The sequence below is a fragment of the Peromyscus eremicus genome, chromosome 15, assembly GCF_949786415.1.
Source record: "Peromyscus eremicus chromosome 15, PerEre_H2_v1, whole genome shotgun sequence".
NCBI classification, from domain to species: domain Eukaryota; kingdom Metazoa; phylum Chordata; class Mammalia; order Rodentia; family Cricetidae; genus Peromyscus; species Peromyscus eremicus.
This window is the reverse complement of record NC_081431.1, coordinates 41,345,481-41,369,532: the sequence shown is the minus strand read 5'-3', so window position 1 is coordinate 41,369,532 and position 24,052 is coordinate 41,345,481. Positions and strand designations below refer to the sequence as shown.

Here is a 24,052-nt window from a genome sequence, read left to right as displayed (position 1 = left end):
ATCAAAACCTCCAAGCACTCCCTCCAGAGAGGCCTTTCCATTCCATTCGGCCTGTGTCTGTACTTTCTGGCTACAGTACTTTCCATATACTGGCCCTGAGTAAGGCACCAAACTGGCAATATCACCCAGAAAACTTCTAAAAAAGGCAAATTCTTAAGTATCATTTCTAGAAACTTCATCTTACTTCCAAAATCTGTACTTTTTTTTTTTTTAAACACACCATGACTTTTATAAGCAATTATGTTTGAGAACTACTTCCTTCCTTCTTGTGCTCTAGAATCACCTTTGAAGGAAGTCTCTGTGAGGAACTACCTGTGTTAAGTTGGCTGAGAGTGTGCCTAGGAGGGATTTTCCTAACCTAGTTAATTGATGGGCCGGGGCCCATTCTGCATGTGGGCAGCACCAGTTCATGAGCTAGGTCCTACGCTGAATAAAAAGGAGAGACTGAACTGAGCATGTGCAAGCATGAATTCACTCATCATTCTCTGTCTGCTCTTGACTGCAGACAGAACTAGTCACTTCAAAACCTGCCACTTGTCTCGCTGGCTACGATGAACTACAGCCTGGAACTGTGAGCTTAAATAAACCCTCTCTCCCCCTAATCTGCCTGTGGGGCATTTTACCACTGCCTCAGAAACAAGTCTAACATGTCCACTAAGCCTTTCATCTTGGTTCTCACACTTTAAATGGGTTAGACAGAAAGGGGTATCTGAATGTGGCGCTACACTGTAGAATGAACGAGGCCAACCCTTGACTTTCACAGGCCACTTTCAAGGCAGAGTGTCCAGCAAGTATCCAACTACAGACAAATACAGTGGTAAGGGCAACAGGGGCTGGTTACTCAGTATCTACAGCTTGGGCTGACGAGACCAGCTGAAGGCAACCTCCACCACATCTTATTCCCAAGTCAATTTCCTCAAGGCTGTACTTCCTAGGCCAATAAAAATACACATTTGATGTTTAGAAAATGAAATACTAAAATTTCATGATGGTATCCTTTACATACAAACATTGGTTAAATTTCTCATGCCCTCAAGCTCCTCTCCCCACCCCAAGCCCCTAAATTGCTAATATGTAACACACATATAAGAACATCAGCAATTCTCAACAGGACGGAACAGACACAGAAGTAAAGAGTTAACTTCGGTTTCAGAACACTCCAACAGGTAAGAAAACAGTTTTTTCCTTTGTCTAAAAGCCTAGACTTGTTTAATCCCAGTCTCTGCTGGGTAGTGTTGGCATTTTCAGGCAGGGTGTTTGCTACATTCTGCTGGTTTAGACCAGTGTGGAAATATTGACTTTTCAAAGAAGCAATTTCAGATGTTTATTTTAAAAAAGAAAGAAATATATTGGGGAGGTTTAAGAGCAAAGTGTATGATGCTCGTGCAGATAACCCAGGAGGAAGGAGTGGAGGGGTTAAGAGAAAGGGAACAGGGAGGGGAAGGATGATTGGTGGAGGTGGGGGTGGAGAAAACAGGAGGTTGAAGATGTATAACATTCTGGAGTCCAGACCTGCAACTGATTTTCAGTTATTTCACGGCACTCACACTGACCTGTAGGGAGGATATTCTTCTCATTTTAGAAGCATCACTGACATCACCTATTATCAGACTCAGCATGGGGATGCTCCTTGTAGGTAAGTTTAGAGTCTAAGTCGGAGCTGATATACCCTGGAGATTATCTGGAGCTTGTCTATTTCTCTAAAGAAAAGCTTCTCTGGGCCGGGCGGTGGTGGCGCACGCCTTTAATCCCAGCACTCGGGAGGCAGAGCCAGGCGGATCTTTGTGAGTTCGAGGCCAGCCTGGTCTACAGAGCGAGATCCAGGAAAAGGCGCAAAGCTACACAGAGAAACCCTGTCTCAAAAAAAAAAAAAAAAAAAAAAAAAAAAAAAAAGAAAAAAGAAAAGCTTCTCTGGAATGGAACCATGCCTACTCGCATACACACCATCCCCAGCTACTAAGTGGCTACTAGAGCAGAGATATATGGGAAACACTATATGGCCAACAAAGCCTAAACTATCTACTATGTGACTGACGGATGATTTAAGAAATCCAAGAATATAAAAACAAAGTTTTCATGGGCCCTAGGGGGAAACCTACCACTATTATTCTGCTAAATGAATGTGGCAATAAAATGACTCCTAATGTTCTGTTATTATACTTATAGATCAGTGCATTGCTCAATCCTCATCGGAGAAGCTCCTTACTGCAGTAGATGGTAATTAACACAGAGCCCCACAAGAACGAGCAGAGAGCGAGGGGCACCCAGCCCTGAATCAAGGTTCAGGCTCCATGGGAAAGAGGCAGAAAGACTGCGCAGAGCCCAAGGTTGTGGATGACTCCAAGGAAACATTTTCCAGACACAACAGGACCGATGTACACACGAACTCAGAGAGACTGTGACAGGAGAGACAAAACCTGCACAGGTTCAAACCAGACAAGATCCCAGCACTGAGATGGGGAAGTGAAAACTAAGTCCCCGTCCCCACCCCTAACCAAGAAGTGGTTTGCAATTGATAGCTGCTGGGAGAGGAAAAATCAGTGTTCTTCAACAGTGACGCTGGGTCTATCAGCCACACTCCAGGGCAAGCCTCAAACTCAGAACTACTTGTTGGACAACACAAAACAGATTTCAAGTGAGTGCGTGCTTGTGTGAGCATGCGTGTGTGCATGTGCATTTTGGCTTTGGTTTTAAGAGAAAGAACAAGAAGTTAGGTGAGTAGGGGATCCAGGAAAAAAAATGCAAAAAATATGATCAAAATATATTATGTGAAAAAAATTAAAAATAAATAGTTTTTTAATCCATGAACTTAAAAACAAGCAAACAAACAAACAAAAAGGGTTTATACTGAAACTTCAACTATTCTCCTTATGGGGCACACCGTTTTAAAATCTGATGCGATACATCTCAATTTTTCTGGTATTATCACCAAAATACCAGAAGTGGAAGTTTATTTAGAATTTTCTAAGATTACTGACAATTTAAATTTGGAACCTAGAAGTACTTACTATCTCACAGAAGGAAAAACCACTTATTTCTTGCTGATGAGCGTGCACAAGAGCAGTAAACAGAACTTATCATTTCAAAACTCAAATGTGAATGATACCTTTTACTGATACAGCTCATGAAAACAAAGCAGTGCAGCAGAAAGGCATGGAAAACAATGCCTCTGGAAAAAGAGGCGCCGTTTTTCCAGTGCGGCCCTTCCCAGCCCCAAGCAGTAGCAGTGAAAGGAGAGAAACTGATGAATGACGTCAACAGGAATCACAGGCGGGAGAGCGGGAAAAATGACATGTCCAAAACTGCAAATAAAATGGAAAATGCGAGCAGATCTCATTCAGATCTCTAGGAGAACCTCCCGCCCTTGTCTTTTGGGTAGGAATCCAGTCTTTCACACAAGGCTTCCTTGTCCTTTGGCTCTTCTGAGCGGATGGACAATTTACATCATGAAAATACCCGGCCAGCTGGCATCCCCTCTACAAGGACAGATTGTCATCAGATGCCTTCATAAGCATAACGAATACACCCTTCACTTTTCATTCACCCCTGCAGAGGCGTGACTCTCCACACACCCTTTAAAGTCCCCCATTCCTCACAGACTGCGCTTAGACTTGCTATCCCATTTGTGGTTAAAGGGTACCCTCCCATCACATATCAAAGCTGTATGCAACCACCCTAGGCCAGAGGTAAGGAGCCTTGTACTCCTAGACACACGCACATTTAGTTTTTCCAGTGATTTGGAGTAAAAGCAGAAATTCCTAGGATAGCCTCAATTTACAACCCATGGGAATCTGCTACAACAAAGAATCAAGACTTCTAAGTAGAAGTTCATCAAAATGACCAGTTGGGTTTAGGCAGTTAAATATTAAATGTCCCTTTCCACAGATGAGAAATGTTCCCTAATAAATCCCCAAATTTACAAATTAGGTATATACCAGATTCAGTGAGGCTATGCTGAGGGAAAAGAGGCCACTGGACAGATCACCCACACAGCATGTTTCAGGTAGTTGCCAGGACCTAAAAAATGAGCCCTTTTATCTGCTTTCCCTCTACGGTGGGAGCAAACATTCAGCACGATAACAAGAAATGCTCTTCAAATCCATCCTCTGACATATTTCAAACAGACAGCACCTTGGCTCTCCCGCACGGGCTGATTCACACGCACCCACAATGGGACCTGTTCTACCTTTCTATTTACATCCTGGAGAACTGCCAAAGCCCTTTCCAGCTCTCTTTGATCTGATGCCAGAGACTTGGTATCCGAAAACCACCTAGAAGAACTCTCTTAGGAGCGCCATGGCTGCCTGAGATGGGGAGGAGATGGAAAGTATTCCAGAGCACCCATATCACTCCTCAGCTGCAGAATCGTGAAGGTTACTCCATCTAACACCAACTCTCCAGGCAAGTTACTGCAAAGCATCCCAAAGTCTGACGACTCGTGCTTAATTTTCTGTCCTCAAACCATATCCTACAACTCTCCAATGTGTGCTGACACCTACTACATACAGTCTTGATGTCATCTCTAAGTCATCTCTGAGCAAAGAGACTTCATATTGCAACCTGAACAAACAGATACAGCTAAACTCAAGCTTAATTTTTAAAAAACGCTGTCTTGTGATGCAGTCTATTATTCTATTTTCCATTTCACTGTTAGAAAATGCTGGCCTGCAGATCACTAAATTGATTTGGTGACATTAATGAATTGAAACCCATGATTTGAAAATGTCATTTGGCAATCCCCAGGGCACTGTCTTTGGCACAAACCAGGTGCTCTTGGTAAGTTGACTCATCTACCACACTGGACGGGTTAGAACTCTGTAATGAAATGTTGTCATCTACCACACTGGACGAGTTAGAACTCTGTAATGAAATGTTGTCATCTACCACACTGGACGAGTTAGAACTCTGCAATGAAATATTGTCTGTATAGGAACATAACGCGTGGTGACATCTTTCCAAAACTCCTTTTAAAGGGATTAAAAAAAAGACAACAGTTAAAAAAAAATAACTAAAACCTTTGTATAAGACAGTCTTTAATAGTATCAAAGAAAATATTCTTTTCTCCAAAGCTAAATTGCAAAGATTCCGTTAATGAGCATGGCACCCTCTGGAGGCCCTGTATTCTAACCCTGCATACATCAATCTTTTACATTCTTGTTAGTGACTCTGGGTCCAGATCTCCTTAGTAATGAACATGTGACACACCTTCAGAGTAGCAGCGTGGAGTTCTTCACTGTCGGGGAGGACTGTCACCAGTACTTGGGGTCCGTTCTTCACTGTCAGGGAGGACTGTCACCCGGTACTTGGGGTCCGTTCTTCACTGTCAGGGAGGACTGTCACCCGGTACTTGGGGTCCGTTCTTCACTGTCAGGGAGGACTGTCACCCGGTACTTGGGGTCCGTTCTTCACTGTCAGGGAGGACTGTCACCCGGTACTTGGGGTCCGTTCTTCACTGTCAGGGAGGACTGTCACCCGGTACTTGGGGTCCGTTCTTCACTGTCAGGGAGGACTGTCACCCGGTACTTGGGGTCCGTTCTTCACTGTCAGGGAGGACTGTCACCCGGTACTTGGGGTCTGTTCTTCACTGTCAGGGAGGACTGTCACCCGGTACTTGGGGTCTGTTCTTCACTGTCAGGGAGGACTGTCACCCGGTACTTGGGGTCCGTTCTTCACTGTCAGGGAGGACTGTCACCCTGTACTTGGGGTCTGTTCTTCACTGTCAGGGAGGACTGTCACCCGGTACTTGGGATCCGTTCTTCACTGTCAGGGAGGACTGTCACCAGTACTTGGGGAGGTGGGGACAGGAAGGTCCGCGGGGCTTACTGGCTAGCCAGTCTAGACAAATTAGTGAGTTCCAGCTTCAGTGGGGCCCTCTCAAAAAAAAAAAAAAAAAATTACATATCTACAACATATCATATCAGGGAGGACTGTTATTTAAAATGTTTAAATGAATTACACTTCTGTAGACTTAACTAAACTTCTACAATGCTTTCACCTATATTTTCTGCTCAACCAAGCTCTGTGAGCCCAGCTGCAGGTAATCTTATATTGAGCAATTTGCAAAAGACAACAGAAATTCTACTTTAGTACTTTAGTTACTTCCCAATAACTAAACATATCTTCAAACAGAAGTTTCTAAGTCTTTGGATATGGGAAAGATAATTCTTGGGTTTCCATGCCCACAAAAAGGATGAACCCAGCCTCCAAATAAACATCTACACATGGCCATGAGGAACAAGTGACGCGTTATGTTTTAGAATAAGTTCTTCCTAGGGGCTGGGAAGGTAGGTCAGTGTGAAATCCAAGTTAGATCTCCAGCGCCTGCCTGAGTGGCATGGTGATGAGTGCCTGTGATCCCAGCACTGGGAGGTGGAGACAGCCGCATTGCTGGGGCAGGCTGGCAATCAGCAAGCTTCAGGTCCCAGTGGGAGACCTTGTCTCAAACATCAAAGTGGAGAGCTAGCTCAGTGGGCAAAGTGCGTGCTGTGCAAGCTTGAGACCTGAGCCCAGATCCCTAGAGCCCACAGATAAATTAGTCAGATGTGATTACACAGCTCCTGTAACCCCAGCACTGGGAGGCAGAGACAGGCGGATCCCAAGGGCTTGCTGGCCATCTGGACTAGCAGAAACGGTGAGCAACAGGTTTGGTGAGAGTCCTTGTCTCAAAATACAAAGAGGTTCAGTGACTGAGGAAGACATCCCTACATCACCTCTGTCCTCCACATGTGCCTGCTCACATGTATACACCATACACACAAATGAAAAATAAAACAACCAGGTAGATACTGCTGAGGAACAATAACCAATGTGGACACTCTGGCCTCTACACACACACACACACACACACACACACACACACACCAAAAAAGAGAAAAAAAGTGTAAGTCCTTCAGAAACACAAAAGAATGTGTTTCCTGCTCTCGTGTCTCTTGCTTGAAAAGCAAACGTCTGGATCATTTCGAAAACTCGCCCATCTATGAACAGTGGGGCTAAACTCAACTCCCACCACTACTTGGCTCAGGCATTCTTCCACAGCGTGGAACAAAGACCCTATTGACTGGAGCATGTAGGAGGATTAGAACGGCTGCACTCTGTGCAGCGCATTACTGCACAGGGATTCCACCCTGCTAAGTCAAGGCAGCCTTCTCTAGAGCTGCCTTCCTCCCTGCCCGCTGTCCACAGGAAGAGAATCAAGCTTACCGGACAATACACACTGTGCTATTTAGCAGAAAACAGGCCTACCAATCATCTGTTAATAAACACAGGCATGCTATGCTTTCCGTGCCCACTTAGACTCAGTGCTGTCCTCAGCCTTTCTAAGAATGTGTTAAGAGTCCAACACTCCCCAGTTCTCAAATATTCAGTGAGAAGCTAAAAAGAAAAAAAAAACAGCAAACCAGGACTATACAGAATGGAAGACACATGAGGAGGGGAAACAGGACTCAGTGGCAGAACCACAAAGCAAAAGACATACAAACCCAATAAAGATACAAGGTAAAAATGAAACATTGTTCCGGGGCCAGGTATGGTGACACACACCTTTGACCCCAGCGCTCAGGAGGCAGAGTTCAAGCCAGCCTGATCTACACAGCAAGTTCCAGGCTGGCCAAGACTACATAGTGAGACCCTGTCTCAAAACAACACAAAATCTCTGCTCTGTTTTACAAATCATCCGTGCATCATGTGCCGCATTTTTAGTAACAGAAATTTTAACACAAATATTTAAGAGGTGCCATGTCACAGTATATTCATGGAAATTGTGTAACACAATCTGGGTAACTATATTAATTACAAAGTGACCAACAGTCATGAGTATCAAGATATATAAAGAACTGAAATACACGTAAGTTGCCATAAAATCTGAGTGCAGAAAACTCTAATTTTCATATGTGATTTCAATCATACAAGACTAATAAATATTTTAGATATTTAAATACATGACTATTTCATCTCTATCACTAAAATTTTTATCTATCCAAGTTAGCTAAAATCTTTATTTAAAAACTCCTAAAGAGAAATAAATAGTAAGAAACAGCCTAATATTGGGGATTTTAAAATATATATATACAGTAAATTTCATGCTATACCTACAAGAACAAGATTAGATAGCCGAAGTGAGATTCCCAAAGAACTGCCAATCTCTAACCAAGCAAATGTCCAGTCTCAGAAGGTACAGCACACGTGTGGCAGGTCAGGCAGCTGTTTGTCCACACAACAATGACAAGTCACTCAGAGGAAGGATGCCTTGTCTACAATGCCTCTGTTTCTCATTTTAGTCCTGCTGGAAAGGAAAGGCATGTTTCAAGGTAGATCAATCAAGGCAGCACTAAGCCAATGAAAAGCATATACTGCCAGGAGCAGTTTCTAGAAGGGCTACAGTAATGGAAGAATAAATGTCAGGAGCGTCTCACCCTTCAATCCCCTTCATTATGTGCCCTCCCCCACCCTGTGCACATACATAGGTACACACAATTGTCACACACCAGTCATCTGCTTTACACTGACCCTCCAAAGTCATGATCTCTTGCCATGAGACCTCCAGAAAAAAAGTCAATCAAAAATGCAATCAATATACCAATTTGTTTAGAATAGGAGGGCATGGCCACTCTCACTACTGGAGGGAACACTAACAGTTCCCCCTTGGGTGGTTCCTCATAAAAAAATGACATGCCTGCATGATATAGGCCAATGACTGGAAAACTATGTCTAAAAGAGCCTGCGTGTAGCTGTCTGTCATAAGCACTTCACAACTGCCCAAACTTAGAGCCAACCAACTTGTCAGTCAGTGAAGGAATGCATAAACTAGTACCATTCCATACACACAATACTATGCCATGACTAAAAACAAAAACAAAATGATTATTACTAAGTAACAGAAGGCAATCTAGAAAGTGAGTAGGTACTGCATGACTGCAACCATGACAACTGGAAGGTGCAAAACCACAGAGGGTAAAGGCTTGGGCAGAGACAGTCGGGGAGCTGAGAACAGAGGGTAAGAGCTCAGGCAGAGACCATCGGGGAGCTGAGAACAGAGGGTAAGAGCTCGGGCAGAGACCGTCGGGGAACAGAGAACAGAGGGTAAGAGCTCGGGCAGAGGCCGTCGGGGAACTGAGAACAGAGGGTAAGAGCTCGGGCAGAGACCGTCGGGGAACGGAGAACAGACAGGGTAAGAGCTCGGGCAGAGACCGTCGGGGAACGGAGAACAGAGGGTAAGAGCTCGGGCAGAGACCGTCGGGGAACAGAGAACAGAGGGTAAGAGCTCGGGCAGAGACCATCGGGGAACAGAGAACAGAGGGTAAGAGCTCGGGCAGAGACCGTCGGGGAACTGAGAACAGAGGGTAAGAGCTCGGGCAGAGACCATCGGGGAACAGAGAACAGAGGGTAAGAGCTCGGGCAGAGACCGTCGGGGAACTGAGAACAGAGGGTAAAGGCTCGGGCAGAGACGGTCGGGGAACTGAGAACAGAGGGTAAGAGCTCGGGCAGAAACAGTCGGGGAACTGAGAACAGAGGGTAAGAGCTCGGGCAGAGACGGTCGGGGAACTGAGAACAGAGGGTAAAGGCTCGGGCAGAGACGGTCGGGGAACTGAGAACCACTGTGGATAACAGTGGCAGATCAGTGCCAGTTTGTCTCCATCCAGACTGCGTGCCCCACCACGGACTTGGGGGGCTGGGAAGGCATTGGTTTTCCTTTGCAGCAATTTGTAACAAGCACACCTCTCTGGTGGGGTATGTCTACTTCCAATTCAAGTTGGACTGTGAACGAAAACTGCTCTAAAGCCTACTAATAATTTTTTAAAAGAGTATTACTAAGTTTCATTTAAAAGATTTAAGAAACTGAGTTCTATTACAGCCTCTCTTGAAGACAATCTGCATTAAAATATTAAAATCTTCATCTGAGAAGTTTCTCTTTACAGCAAAAGGAGACCATCACAGAAAACTACAACTGGACACAACGCAGAAATCAAATGGACCGTGGGAGGGAGGCCCAGTCCCAGTGGATACATTTACATCACAGTTCCTACATCGATGGCTCAAGGAACATTGTGGAAGATGCTCTGGGAAATGAGAAGAGTCGGAATACCAGGAAGTCGTCTCTGAAACAGTCTCCTAGAAATGGGGTCTAGAAAAGTCGGAATACCAGGAAGTCGTCTCTGAAACCGTCTCCTAGAAATGGGGTCTAGAAAAGTTGGAATACCAGGAAGTCGTCTCTGAAACCATCTCCTAGAAATGGCTGCATCAACAAGACAGGCACCGCCGTAATATCAACAGACATGCTAATGTGGAAGAGGGACATCTCACAGGGCGCCACCCCTAGACAAAGAACCACAGGCAACTACAACCGCTGAGGGAGAGACATTAGCCTCCCCCAAGGATGGGCCCTGTATTACTTGTCCTACACAGAGAGGACAGCCCTGAAACCATACACACACCACTAACACAAGAGGAGCAGCAAGCTGAATTTATATACCTGGGTATACATATACATGTGCACATGCCCGCGCGCGACAGACACACACACACACACACACCACACACACACACACACACACACATATATATATATGTGTGTGTGCATGTAACACTAAAAATAAAAAAGAAGCTATCCATTGGGGTGGGGGGTATGGGAGAAGTTGGAGGAAAAGTACTTGGGAGGGGCTGGAAGGGGAAGGAGAAAAGTGATGTAAATCTATTTTAATTAGAATTTTTTTTTAAAAAAATTAAAATCTAAGAGCATTATTCCTGCCAAATGTCCTAAGGCCAGCTTTTAAGCAAAGGTAAAGATTGTGTTGAGCTGGGCATGGTGGCACATGTCTTTAATTCCACAATTCTGGAAGGCAGAAAAAAGTGGCTCTCTGCCAAGTTGAGAGGCCAGCCTGATCTACTTAGCAAGTTCCAGGCCAGCCAGGGCTACACACTGAAACTCTGTCTAAACAATACAAAACAACTGTATCAAAACGTGACCAAAAACCAAAATAGTACCACAGAGTCTACAAGAGAAGTTCCCTTGTTTAGAACATACAGAAAGCGCCACCACTGAGGGATGAGGGTGTAGGCCAGGGACAGAGCAAAGGTTTAGCACGCACAAGCCCGAGGTTCAATCTCCTGCTTCAAAACTAAAAAAGCCAAACCATTACCAACAACTCTAATGGCTCTGCTTTAACTAGCTATTGAATCTTGGAAAAAGCCAAACTCCTGGCCTCAGGAGATTCAACTAAAACACTAACTAATGAGTCTGGTGGGTCCTGCCCCGCCCCCACCCCCACCCCCCACCAAAGCTGAAGTCACAGGAGTAGAGAAGGGACAGAGAAAGGGAGAGCCAGGGCCAGGTAGCGGAGTAAGACAGACATCAAGCTGCCTTATAAACTCGAGGTAAACCACTTCATCCTAACCCACCCCACCCCTTTCCATCTTGCCTCACCCCTTCAAGGAGCTGCAGGTAAAGCAAACATCCATCCATACCTCCACTTTGCATGTGTGTATATATCATGATTGTTCAGACCCCTAGAAATGGATCAACAGTGATGATGGACATAGGCAACAAGATGGACCTTGGTGTCTTAAACATCAGTGGTGGGAAAAAGAGCAAGTACAATTTTAAAAAAAGAAAACTTTCAATGTCCACATTTTCAGGGGACTACATTACTCAGTGAGATATCCTGCCATGAAAATCTTAGTGCAGAAATAACATTTCTCATTCATGGAATTCCATGGGATCTACAGTAAAGACCAATAGTGCTGGTCAGTTATTTTAAGTGAAATCGCCTGATGCACAGCTTTTCAAATTTAGAGATTTACTTGTTATCAGTCCACCAGGAGCTGATTAGAGTCTAGAGAACTCAGTGAACTAACTAAAGTCAACCAAACTGACTCACAGGCCATGAAATGGGGAGAGGTGGTGGTGGTGGTGGTGGTGGTGGTGGTGGTGGTGGTGGTGTGTGTGTGTGTGTGTGTATTATTGAAAGTGGATTTTTTTCTCATGTAATATATCCTGATTACAGTTTCCCCTCCCTCCACTCCTCCTAGTTCCTCCTCACCTCCCCGCATCTACTCCCTTTCTGTCTCTAATTAGAAAACAAACAGGCTTCTAAGAGATAATAATAAAATAAAAAGATAAAACAAAAACTAACACATGGGAATTGAACAAAATAAACCAACAGAAGGAAAAGAGCCCCAGAGAAGGCACAAGAATCAGAGACCCACTCGTTCACACATCCCATAAGAACACGAAACTGGAAGCCATAACATGTTCGCAGAGGATGTGAGACAGGTAACGTGTGATGAAGTTTATTTTTGTCAGAAAGATGGAAGCAGGTGTCTGCACAGGGCAAGTCCTCACAGAAAACCAGCTCGGGGTCAGAGAGCTGCTTCATCTGCGGAGAAACAGGCAAGAGAAGGACATTCTCAAGCCACAGCAGTTCCAGACAGTGGCAGAGTGCCCTCCCCCAGTGATAGTCCTCTAAAAATAATCAGAATACTGGTCTAAAATTAGAGCACCCTCTCTCCCAGAGTGGGCCAGAGATTAGCATTCTACTCCTCATTGCTCCTTGCCCATCATTCCTTATATGCTAGGAAAGCTTGTGATTGGTTTCTTGTATGTATTCTATCAACCCCTTCATCTCAGGTTTGCATGTAAACCACACAGAAAAATAAGCTCCAATGACTTCACCCATTGAAAGGCTAAGTGTCTTACCATGGCTCCAGATTTGGGAATCTGAGGACCCTGTCTCATTAGTTTAGCTTTTAGGCTTAGGAGTGTTTAAAAAAGTATGTTCCAGGGCTAGAGAGAAGGCCCAGTGGTTAAGAGCACTGGCTGTACCTCCAAAAGACTGGGGTTCCATTCCTAGTACCAAAATGGGAACTCAACAACCATCCACAACTGCAGTTCCAGGGGCTCCAACATCCTCTTCCGGCCTCTGCGGCACCAGGCATGCATGCGGGGCACAGACATGTGTGCAGGCAATACATACAGATCAATCTTTAAAAACTAACCAGCAATCCCCTATGGTATGTCTTTGTCTAATTAACATGTCACCACCAGACTGAAAAATCAAAGATTCTGTAAGTAGTTAAGAACAAGAGATATGATAAACTTCTTGTTATGGATAATCTTACTGAACGTCTCACAATTTGTAGTCGTATTTAGAGTTTACAATTCCATCCCAAAAAAGAAAGGATGCAGACTCCCACAAGCAAACAAAAAGCACAACATACCTTTTAAAGTTTAAGAAAATACAAGGCTAGAACTGAACAAATTCGAGAGCTTGACTGCCCTCAACAAGTCAAGTCCAAAGGGATGGGGCTGCGGGGAGCTGCTCAGCAGCACTGAGGGGGAAGGGTACTTAGGAAGAGAGCGCAGAAAAGGTGCTTCTTGTCAAGTCAGCACTGCCGGCTCCTCAAGCCTCCCTGTCCAAGAGGACTCGGGATTACCCCAGAACAGTGTGTAAAGAGAATTACTCTGCCACATACTTCAAAAGCACCCCGGTTCCCCAAGACTTCAGCATCGAGAGACGTGCGGGGCTAAATGGGTTTTGGATTGTTTTCACTGTGAAGTCCTTTCTTCTACTCCAGACAACAGCAAGCCACTCCGCTCTCCTGGAGGCTCTTACCTACACCAGATACAGACATTCATAATTACAACAGTGCTTCCCCTTAACGCACTGCCTTGACTTTAAAGGTCACCCTGAAAAAAGTAGTTACTAGATAACAAGTAAAATCGGTGTATCCTTCCTTAACTAGCTGGCCATTAAAAAAACTAGTTTTCTGTTTAAATCGTTAGGATGGAGTATTATACCGTAAGATTAGCATGCTGGAATACTGTCATGGTTTGAACCTGCAATGTCCCCCAGAGGCTCAAGTTCTGAACACATTTCCCAGTGGGTGGTGACACTTTAGGAGCCCAAGGGACCTTAAGGAGGCGGGGCCTAGCTTTCAGAAGTAGATCACCAGGGGAGCCTTTGAAGATCACACCCAGGCTCTGGTCCAGTCCCCATTTCTGCTCCCACTGCCCCTGACGGAGCCACCCACCTTGTCTTCCCCACTACATAAAAGTGCGAGCCGGAGAAAGTTCTCCAACATGCTTCTGTCAGGAATTCCAGTGTAACGACACATAAGCTAAGGAACATTTTTTTTTTTTCTTGGTTTTTCGAGACAGGGTTTCTCTGTGTAGCTTTACGCCTTTTCCTGGAACTCACTCGGTAGCCCAGGCTGGCCTCGAACTCACAGAGATCCGCCTGGCTCTGCCTCCCGAGTGCTGGGATTAAAGGCGTGCGCCACCACTGCCCGGCAGCATTTTTTTTTTTTTTTAATTTGCACAAGTGATTTTGCAAATGTCAAGTTGTTCTTACAAAATTTTCACAAAGCCTCAATATTAATGATTGAACCCACAACACCGGAAAAGACACTCACAGAATAAACTGTGAGAGATGGCAGAAGGGAGCAGAAGGCAAGGAAGTGGCCAACTGTTTTGATGCAGGATTAGATGAGACAAGGACTGGACATACTGTCTCCTCTTAAAGATGGACAATGGTCCAAAAAGGAGGCTTGTATAAAGCTGGTCCTCTCACTGATGAATGCCATGACTCAGGCTCAGGATTTCTGCTCAACTGCATCCACACAGAAAGCATCCCTCCTCTCCAGGTCCCTATGACTTCAACAGTATTCCTTGCCTTGATAGCTCCATGAAGAGTATGAGAGCTTTCCTATTCCTGTCCTCTATCAACGAGCCCAGCATGAACCACATGTGGCATGATAAACGTCAACGATGTGCTCTGTAGACAACAACAGACATTTGTTGCTTACTTCCCACACACAAATGTCATTCCCAGACTCTTGAACACGTTTGCCTTTCCTAAACTATAGGCTTGAACTTAAAGCCTACGAAGTGTTGGACTCACTGCTTTCAAAACCATGGTAACAATGCCATATGAACAACAGAACTATGTATATACACTCAAGAACACTCAGCAACACACATGACTAATACTACGTGTATCTATCTGGTTTTAATAACTACACAATTAATTTTAATTAAATTTCTCATTAAAATAGGAAAACAAAGAGTTCTTTCCAACATGCTAAGTAACGCCAATACAACTTTGACCCAAATCAGATAAGGATGAAGTATAAGAAAATTACAGGCCAACACAGCTTGTGAATAGAAAAATAAAAACCCTGCAAATTAAACACAGCACTCATTTATTTTTAGTTCCAGAATTGCATGGTTGTTTTCTAATCTATGCAATTTTTCTGTTACTTTCAATTGCACAATGAAATTTTCATAATTTTCCTTTCTTTAAACATACTAAACAAAGCTGTTTTTTTCCACAGAAAATGTCTAATAAATTTTATAGCTGAAATTTGAGTCTTCCTCTTTTTTACCTATTGTTCTGCTGGTATTCCTTCATTGTACCACTTTCTTTTACACACCCACTTGCCTTAAGTGTTTAACGCTGTGTTAAAACACAAAAACACATGTGTATAAATTATCTGAGACCTAATATAGTCCTCCAAAGGAATGGTCAATTGCTTACACCGTGCACAGGGAGTAAAACCAGGCTGGATCAACCTTAATCCAAGGTGAAGGCGTGGCTGCCTCGGACTGAGGAGATGATGCAAAGCTGGTGTGTTTCTGTCCACCTTTATCCAGAAGGGAAAAGCTCGGAGACAGCTGAAATGTTTGAGTTATTGGACCTGCCTAGCTCCGAAAGGCCTTGAACTCTATTTCAGACCCTTTGCTCTATGGGGATGTCAAAGCTTTTTTTTTTGTAGTCACGGAATTTTTTTCAAATTGGAAAATGTACAACGCTTATTTTTGTGGCGCATGTCTTTTGTAAGTTTAATATCCAGAAATTCTCATCTATTTGGTTAGCTCTTTGAGAGATTAGTTCCCCCTCAGAAAGACTGTTTTCAAGAATCTAGCTGAATAAAATTAGAAATAGAACCAAGTTCTCTCTGACAACATGTAAGAGTAAGTCGGGCTTACTCAAAAATAGATGATTGGATTATACTTTCAAAAACATGCTATTTGCCATCTTTATAAATTAGAAAAGTACATAATCAGTTCAGTAGGCAAAGAAAAAGGGAATTTTATCAAATTCAATATTATTTAATAATAAAAAAACCCTACTTTGTTGAAGCAAAGATTTCAAAGAAAACTTCTGAAATCTAACAAAAGATATCTATCAAAAACAGTAATAATAACACAGAATGGATGAGCTAATAGTGAGTCTTCACTATGTTACCACAAACACATTTTCACATTGGCTGGGCAACCTGAAGTGAGCATGAGGCTCCACAGGTTTAAGGCCCAGTCTTGCACAATGTTGCCCTGTCTTTGGGAGTCCCCAGGCCATCTATACTTCTGACAGCCTATAAATCTTGGGGTTCTCACAACCCCCAAAGGTTCAAAAATTCACTAGAGTAACTCAGATGACTCAAATTTATGAGTATGGTTTTGTCATAAAGGACACATGCGGATCACAAACAGCCTAATGAAGAGATGCAGGAGTAAGGTGTTGAACTTAGGGAACTCTGTGCCTTCTCTTCATGGAACCAGCTGCATCTTCCTCCCAAAATAACAATGTCTCCTAGCAACCAGGAACCTCGCCTCAATAGCTGGTTTTATCGGGGTTTCATTAAGTACTCGACTGAATGGTTGGCCACATATGTGAACTCAATCCCCGCCTCTGCTACTCTCCTCAAAGGTCAAGGAAGCCCAAAGACCAACTCTCAATCACATGGTGATTTCTTTCTGGTTGAGTCTTTCTGGTGCCCAGACCCCACACTAAAGCTATGCAGGAGTCCACAATGAGCCCCCTCACCTACGTAATAATGCACTCTTACCAGAAAAATTCCACAGAATTTTAAAACTCTGTGGCAGTAACCGGAGACAAAGGTGAGATGTCTATTTATCACTGTGTGCAGCATGGATTCCACACTCAGTATAACAGATTGTATATGGCATAGATTAAAATGATTTTACAAGATGATTTATATTTAGTAATGTTTATGGGAAAAAAGGTCCACAAAGTAAATCAGAGTTGACCATCTGGATCACACCAAGTTCATGAAAAACCTAGACAGCTGATGCAAATGAAATGGGTGTTTGCCCTCTGTGTCCTCAAAGAGCATCTTCCGTATTAAACTCCATAACTAGTACTTTTGACTTGACATTAAGCTTAAAGTTCTCAAATCTATTTGGTTCTTAAATTGAACAGAGATGTGTCCTCATAGAAATGAGGTAAAGAGGAAGAACAAAGGTCAAAGGGAATTTAAAAAGGAAAACTTCTATTTTGATTCTATTACAAGAAACCCTTAGGCAATGATGTTACAATGGATGTCTTCTAATCTGCACCACTCAAAAGACATTCATCTACCCAGTAATATTCTTTCAAAGCACTCAGTTTTAGAAAGTTCTAGAAAGATTCCACATCTCCCAGCTCCGAGCGAGGCTTCACTCTGGAAATGCCCATCACTATAGTATCTTTTTGAAAGGCATGCAATGTTGAGAGCCACTGCCAGGAGGGACTCCTCACTGTGAGTTAACTCAGGGCTTCTAAGAAGTTGGACTCTGGAGCCCAAGACTCTCAAAGAACTGTTTGCAGACTTTGCAAGGACCGCTTGGATTAAACCCCCCATACCTCACTTCAGTCTTCAGAATGAGCCATAACAGGACTTCATCAACACTCAGAAGCTCTCCAGGGCCACACCATCACTGACATCACCCGGCAACAGCGGAGTTATAAGAGTTCAGGGGCTGAGAGATGGCTCAGTGGGTAAGAGCACTTGTTCCACAAACTGAAGGCTCAAGTCCAGACCCCAGCTCCCACGTAAAAATCCAGGCATGGCCACACTGGTGCCTGTAACCCAAGCACTGTCAGGGGTGGAGACAGAAGGCTCTCTGCGGCTTGCTGGCCACCAGCCTGGCTCCAGTTTCCGTGAAAGATCCTGTCTCAAAGGAATAAAGTGGAGAGAAACAGAGCAGGACACCTGACATCCTTCTCTAAGCTCTTCATATGTATGCACAGTCATGCACACTTGTACATATATCTGTGCACACACCACATGCATGCACAAACACAGAGTCCAGAAATTAAACTACCTATGTACTATGATTTGTTCTTACTTACAAGATAAACTGTCTATTTTCAAAACCTGGTATTTTTCTGTATTTTAAAAAACATAAACTAGGGGCTGGAGAGATGGCTCAGTAGTTAAGAACGCACACCACTTTTGCAGAGAACGCAAGTTCAGTTCCCAGCACCCATGCTGAGCACCTAACAACCTCCTGTAATTCCAGCTCCAGAAGGACCTAACTCCTCTGGCCTCTAAGAGCACCTGCACTCACATGCACATACCCACACACCTACTACACATAATTAAAAATAAATCCTTAAAAAAAAAAAACAACTTAATGTAGGAGCTAATGCCTATAATCCTAAATCTTAGAGGGTAAGGTAGGAGAATTGCCATGAGCTTAAGGCCAGCCTAGGCTCCAGTGAGACCAGCCTCAAAATAAAAGAAAAAGAAAATAAATTTCCGCAGTCTCCAAGACGTCCCAACTAAGACTAGGATCACTAGGCTTCACTCTAATACATTTGATTCTCACTCTTTTATTTTCTACAGCACAGGATAGAATGGGAGAATTCATAACCATTGTTCCCAGGGAAAATACGCACGTAGGTGCCTGTAAGCCTTTGGTCACAGCAATGTCAGCAACTGATCAATATGTACCCTTGTTTTGTGTGTCTTTCTAGTTAGGGATGCAATATTAAATAGATGAATTCATGGCTATCACTAAAACTCATGTCTGACAAAGCTTACTGACCCAGTGCATTCCCTTCCTAAGGAACCCATCCCTCCTGTGCTTGGGAGAATTAGTTAATACTTCATATTATACTGGGGAGAGGGGCATCTTAGGCACCAAACTCAACAGCAAAAAGTACAAACAGGCAATGAATATTCACAAGGGCAAGGTGACTCTTATGAGTGCCGCCTTTTGAAAGAAGCAGCCTAGAAGTCAGTGTTGGCATGCGATACTCATCAGACTTGTGTGAGAGCAGGAATGTCATTAGTCAATGTTCAGAGCTTACGGGTCTGGGGAGACGGCTCAGTGGGTAAAGTCAGGGCTTGAGATGGGACCCCCGAACCCACAGAAAGCAGGGCACGGAAGCTCATGTCTGTAAGCTCAGCACTCCTGCAGGGAGATGGGAGGCAGTCACTGAAGAGTCCCCAGGAGCACGTGGGCCAGCTCTCCTGGCACACACTGCCACAGACAAGAGATTCTGTCTCAAGGTAGAAGGTGGGGACCAACACCAGAGGCTGACCTCTGTGGTGCTGACCTCTGACCGTCACACGTGCCCATATATTCATTCATTCTCTCTCTCTCTCTCTCTCTCTCTCTCTCTCTCTCTCTCTCACACACACACACACACACACACACCCCAATTTTCAAACAGGCTTGGGAAAGGTTTCCTGGATCAGCCTTTTGTGAGGAAAAAACAACAACAACCCACCCTGCTTCCTGACATACAGAACATGATATCCTAACTCGCCAGTCCTTAGCAGGGTTGTTACTTTGTATAGCGCCACAGCAGGTGGCAGGCTGTGGTGAAACAGGAAGTGAGAACAAATGTCTCCCACACACCCAGAGACCACCTCAGGCACTAGAGGAGCGATCCCACCTTCCAGCAGGCCATCATGTGTAGGATTTCTTTTCTTCTGGCAAAGCCCGCCCACTGCTCGGTTTCTCGTCCACCTGTCCTACAATTCTTTACATACTAATGGAAGAAGTCTGCCACAGACACCTCACCGGGGCACTGAAAACTCCCACTGAAGCTTTTGGAAAAGACCCCACAGAATTCAAGAAGGGAGAAAATATCCTTCAAACTTTGTAGTTTATAGAACATGTTACATTATAAACAAGTTATTATTTCAAAGACTGGTTAGCCCTTTTCCCCTAACCACTTCCAGTGAGTAAGATCTTCCTAATTACTACCACACCTACTTGTAGCAATTAGAAAATAAAAATCTGGTCATTTCATTCTCTTATTCGGAATCTTTCAATTTTCAAAAGGACTGGGGGAGGGTAGACACAGTTTCCTTAACATGTGGCATAAAAATGGCCAAGTCTAAGAACTCTTGCCTGACTCTATAATCCAGAATATTCATTCATCTACCCACTCACTCAATCACTCTTGATTACTTACGAACTTACTAAGATGTGCTGGGTACTGTGGCCATGTCAAACTGCCTCAGCTTACTCAATGGGCCATTCTCTTCTGGGCTCAATACCTCGGTCCACGCTGTCTACCTGAACAATCTTCCCACCTCTTTTTACTTCTGTGACAACTGTCCATGGATTTAGTGGGAAAACAAAAGGTGAAGGCTGGGGACAGAGCTGAGTGGCAGAGCACTTGCCTAGTCTATATGAGGCCATTCATTGAATCCAAAGCAACTTGGGATGGGGGGAGAGGGCAGGAAAGCCTATATTTATTTTTTTGTCTCTGAAACTTAATAATGTACATTTTAAAAATCAGACCTGAACGCAGCGCCTTAGACCGTTCGGCCATCCTGACGAGCCAGGCAGATCTCTGTGAGTTCGAGGCCAGCCTGGGCTACCAAGTGAGTCCCAGGAAAGGTGCAAAGCTACACAGAGAAACCCTGTCTTGAAAAACCAAAAAAAAAAAAAAAAATCAGACCTGGAGGTAATGACAGAAGGGAAGAAAAAAACTGAAATGTCTTTGTCGCGTCCGCCTCGACCAGCAAGGAAGACGCAACGCCAGGCTCTTCTCCAAGCAGTTTATTCAGGAACCTTGAACAATCTTCTGACCCCGGGGAAAGCCATCTTCTTCTTCTCTCTCTCTCTCTCTCTCTCTCTCTCACACACACACACTCACTCACACTCACACTCACACTCACTCTCACTCTCACTCTCACTCTCACTCTCACTCTCACTCTCCTGGGAAAGCCAGCCCACGCCCTTTATAGCCACTGGGCAATCAACCCCGTGGTGCCACGTGGACAATGCCTCTAGGGTCAGACATACGCAAGCAAGCCAGATTAGGTCCAGGTGCGCCGGAAGCAAGCCAGATCCTAGCCTTAGCCAAATAAGGAGCACCTGCCATCGGGAAGGCGGAAGCCAGATGCTGCGCCATCTTTGAGGCACGGCCATGCACGGCTCTCTACATGTCTTTTGTAGGTTTGTCTTTTTAATTCCAGAAACGTCACGTCCCACCACACAGAAGATCAACCTGTGGGTCGGTTTACTTATACAGGCTCAAGTGAAACGGGAAACTGGAGGATGGAGGGATAGTTTAGTGGTTAGGAGCACATGCTGCCACTGCCTAAGAGCTGAACTCCCGGAACCAAAGCTGAGCAGCTCACAACTGCCTGTGATTCCAAGTCTACAACGACCAAGGCCTTGGGCTTCTAGTGCACCAGCACCTGAATGCACAGACCTACCACATACACTCATTAAAAATAAAATAAAAAGTTTATAAAACTCAGCCGGGTGGTGGTGGTGGCGGCGGCGGCGGCGGCGGCGGCGGCGGCGGCGGCGGCGGCGGCGCACGCCTTTAATCCCAGCACTCAGTAGGCAGAGGCAGGTGGATCTCTGTGAGTTCGAGGGCAGCCTGGTCTACAGAGCGAGATCCAGGACAGGCACCAAAACTACACAGAGAAACACTGGGGGGGGGGGGGGGGGACAGGTTGGAGAGATGGCTCAGCAGTTAAAAGCACTGGCTGCTCTTACAGAGGACCTGGGTTCAATTCTCAGCACCCACATGGCAGCTCACAATTGTCTGTAACTCCAGTTCTGGGGATATGACACCCTCCCACAGATATACATGTGGGCAAAACACCAAAGCACATAAAATAAAAATAAAGAAATCGTTTAAAAAAAGAAAGAAAGAAAAAAAACAACAAAAAAGAGTTTTTAAGACTCAGAAAACTTGGAAAATTAATGTTCTAAATTTCTACTTTAACTGTAAAAACAGAAATGGTAGTCTGTGATCTCTTGGGCTCAAATCTGAAATTTAAAAGCCTGTGTGTCAGGTGAGTTGGGTCTTGTAGTCTGAAGTCAGCACCGAGGTCCTGGTGCAGGCAGCTCACTGGCAGCAGAACCTGACCTGAGCTGACACGGGCTATTTATAGTCATCGCACTCAAGTATGAGATTCTCTGCACCTCGCAGCAGACTCAGTCATGTGCTCAATCCTGGGGCACTCGTCCAAGCTCTGCTGAGGGAGGAGGGCAGAGAAGTAAGGGCGGCACCTTTCTCAAGCTAAAATCATGATTCTGTGCCACATTCAGCTGCAAGAATGCGGGTTACTGGTCTGTAGACGTGACATAACTTGGCAATGTCTACTTCAGAGTAGCTGTGAGGATAAGGGGCAGTTGCTGGCTTGAACATGTAGGTCTTCTACACTGGGGAGTGTGGCCCTCTCCACCTTTCTGGTCTGATTTCTCCATGCCCACCTCAGTGGCTACACCTACCTTACTTGGCCTGTATATTATACATGAACGCCAGCTTATTATTTCTCTTTTGACTCTGACATCCCAGGTGCTGCTTTAATTGACCTGAAAATAATAAGCTTGCACTTAAACTCATTTTAAAAGCTGAGATTGGGACAATGGTATTCAATGTCACTTTTGTCCTCACAGGAAAAAAAAAAAAAACACGATACAAAGCTAAGTCATTAAATGTAGCATCACCTTGGGCAACAAGGTTGAGGCAAAGCCCTTTCTAAAAAGAGATTCCATTTTCAGTGTGGTACTGAGTACTATCAACCTAAACAAACCCTAAGCCAGCCTCCCACCATGTAAGCTCAGGTAAATCACCCCGTTCGCATACCTCTGACTATGGGAACGTCAGTAGACGGTCTCTCCCCACCATCTATTGAATCACAGCAATGCCCATGTGACATTCCCATAAAGGGCTTTCCAAAGTCCTCCTTCTCATGGTGCTCAACACTGTCTTAAGCTCATCATGACAAGCTGCAGACTGTCAGAGAACTACAGCAACAAGTGCACCAGACGCACCCTGCTGCAGTGGGGCCACCTTGAGGAGGCATATTCTTAATTACAACAAGCGCTCTAAAAATGTGCCAGTAACCAGGCCTGGTGGCAGAAGCACATGGCGCCAGCACTAAGGGGAAGAAGATCAGCATTCGACGTCAGTCACAGCTACAGAGCAATTTGAGGCTAGCTTGGGCTACAGGAGATCCTATCTCAAAAAGATTTTTTAAAATTATTTTTAACGTGTCTGAGTGTTTTGCCTACATATACCTCTGTGCACCACCTGTGTGCAGTGTCTACAGAGGTCAGAGAGGGTGTCTGATCCCCTGGGGCTAGAGTAAGAGATGGTTGTGGGTATTGGGAATGGAACCAGGGTCCTCTGGAAGAAGAACCTGTGCTCTTAACTACTGAAACATCTCTCCAGAAATGCCTCTCCCCACCCCACCCCCGAGATTTCTTAAAAATAAGAAATAAAATGTACTGTCTAAAAAAATTCAACAAAATTTTAAAATCTTATAAATCAAAGATTATTTTCTCTATTTCTAAGCAAAATATCAGAACCAATCACCATTACACAAGATCCTAGGTTTGAAACTATAATCTGACCCAACTTAAAGCTTCTCTAAAAACTCATGAGCCATTTCAACAAATAAATATCAAGACAAAAGTCTAGCTCATACACTTAAAGTGTATGTAACCCCGATCCACAACTTCAGAAACTTGCACATCATGACTAAAACACAATAAAGCAACCTTTCTGTCCCAAGCCATTTGGCTAATGGGTTTTCAGGATATCTACACTAACCTTAGCATAAACCTCTAGGTCATAATATTCTATATGATATTAGTTTTCGAATTATTCTTTAGACAAAATGATAAATTAGGAGATACTGGGTGTTTATTCCATTTTTCCCATATACAATACCGAGAGTTCTCAGCAGGATTCTTGGTTACAATGTAAGGACATAAAGAAAGTAAAAATCTGAAACACGATATAAATCTGAGATCACAGTCACTATGGTGACTGTCACCATAGTC

The 24,052-nt window shown here is 44.2% G+C and overlaps 1 protein-coding gene across 2 annotated transcripts in view; it reads right to left on the bottom strand.

Moving 5' to 3' along the window:
* The window catches only part of Lamc1 (laminin subunit gamma 1), a 114,155-nt gene that overhangs the window by 52,701 nt on the left and 37,402 nt on the right, over positions 1-24,052 (bottom strand). The window contains exon 1 of one of the 2 annotated variants that reach the window (XM_059280346.1): positions 22,851-22,936. The exons of the other annotated variant lie outside the window; for it this stretch is intronic. Within the exon in view, the coding sequence (XP_059136329.1) occupies positions 22,851-22,929 (79 nt within the window). The 5' untranslated portion in view covers positions 22,930-22,936. Of the gene's footprint in view, positions 1-22,850; positions 22,937-24,052 lie in introns of those variants that run through there. 2 annotated transcript variants of the gene reach the window in all.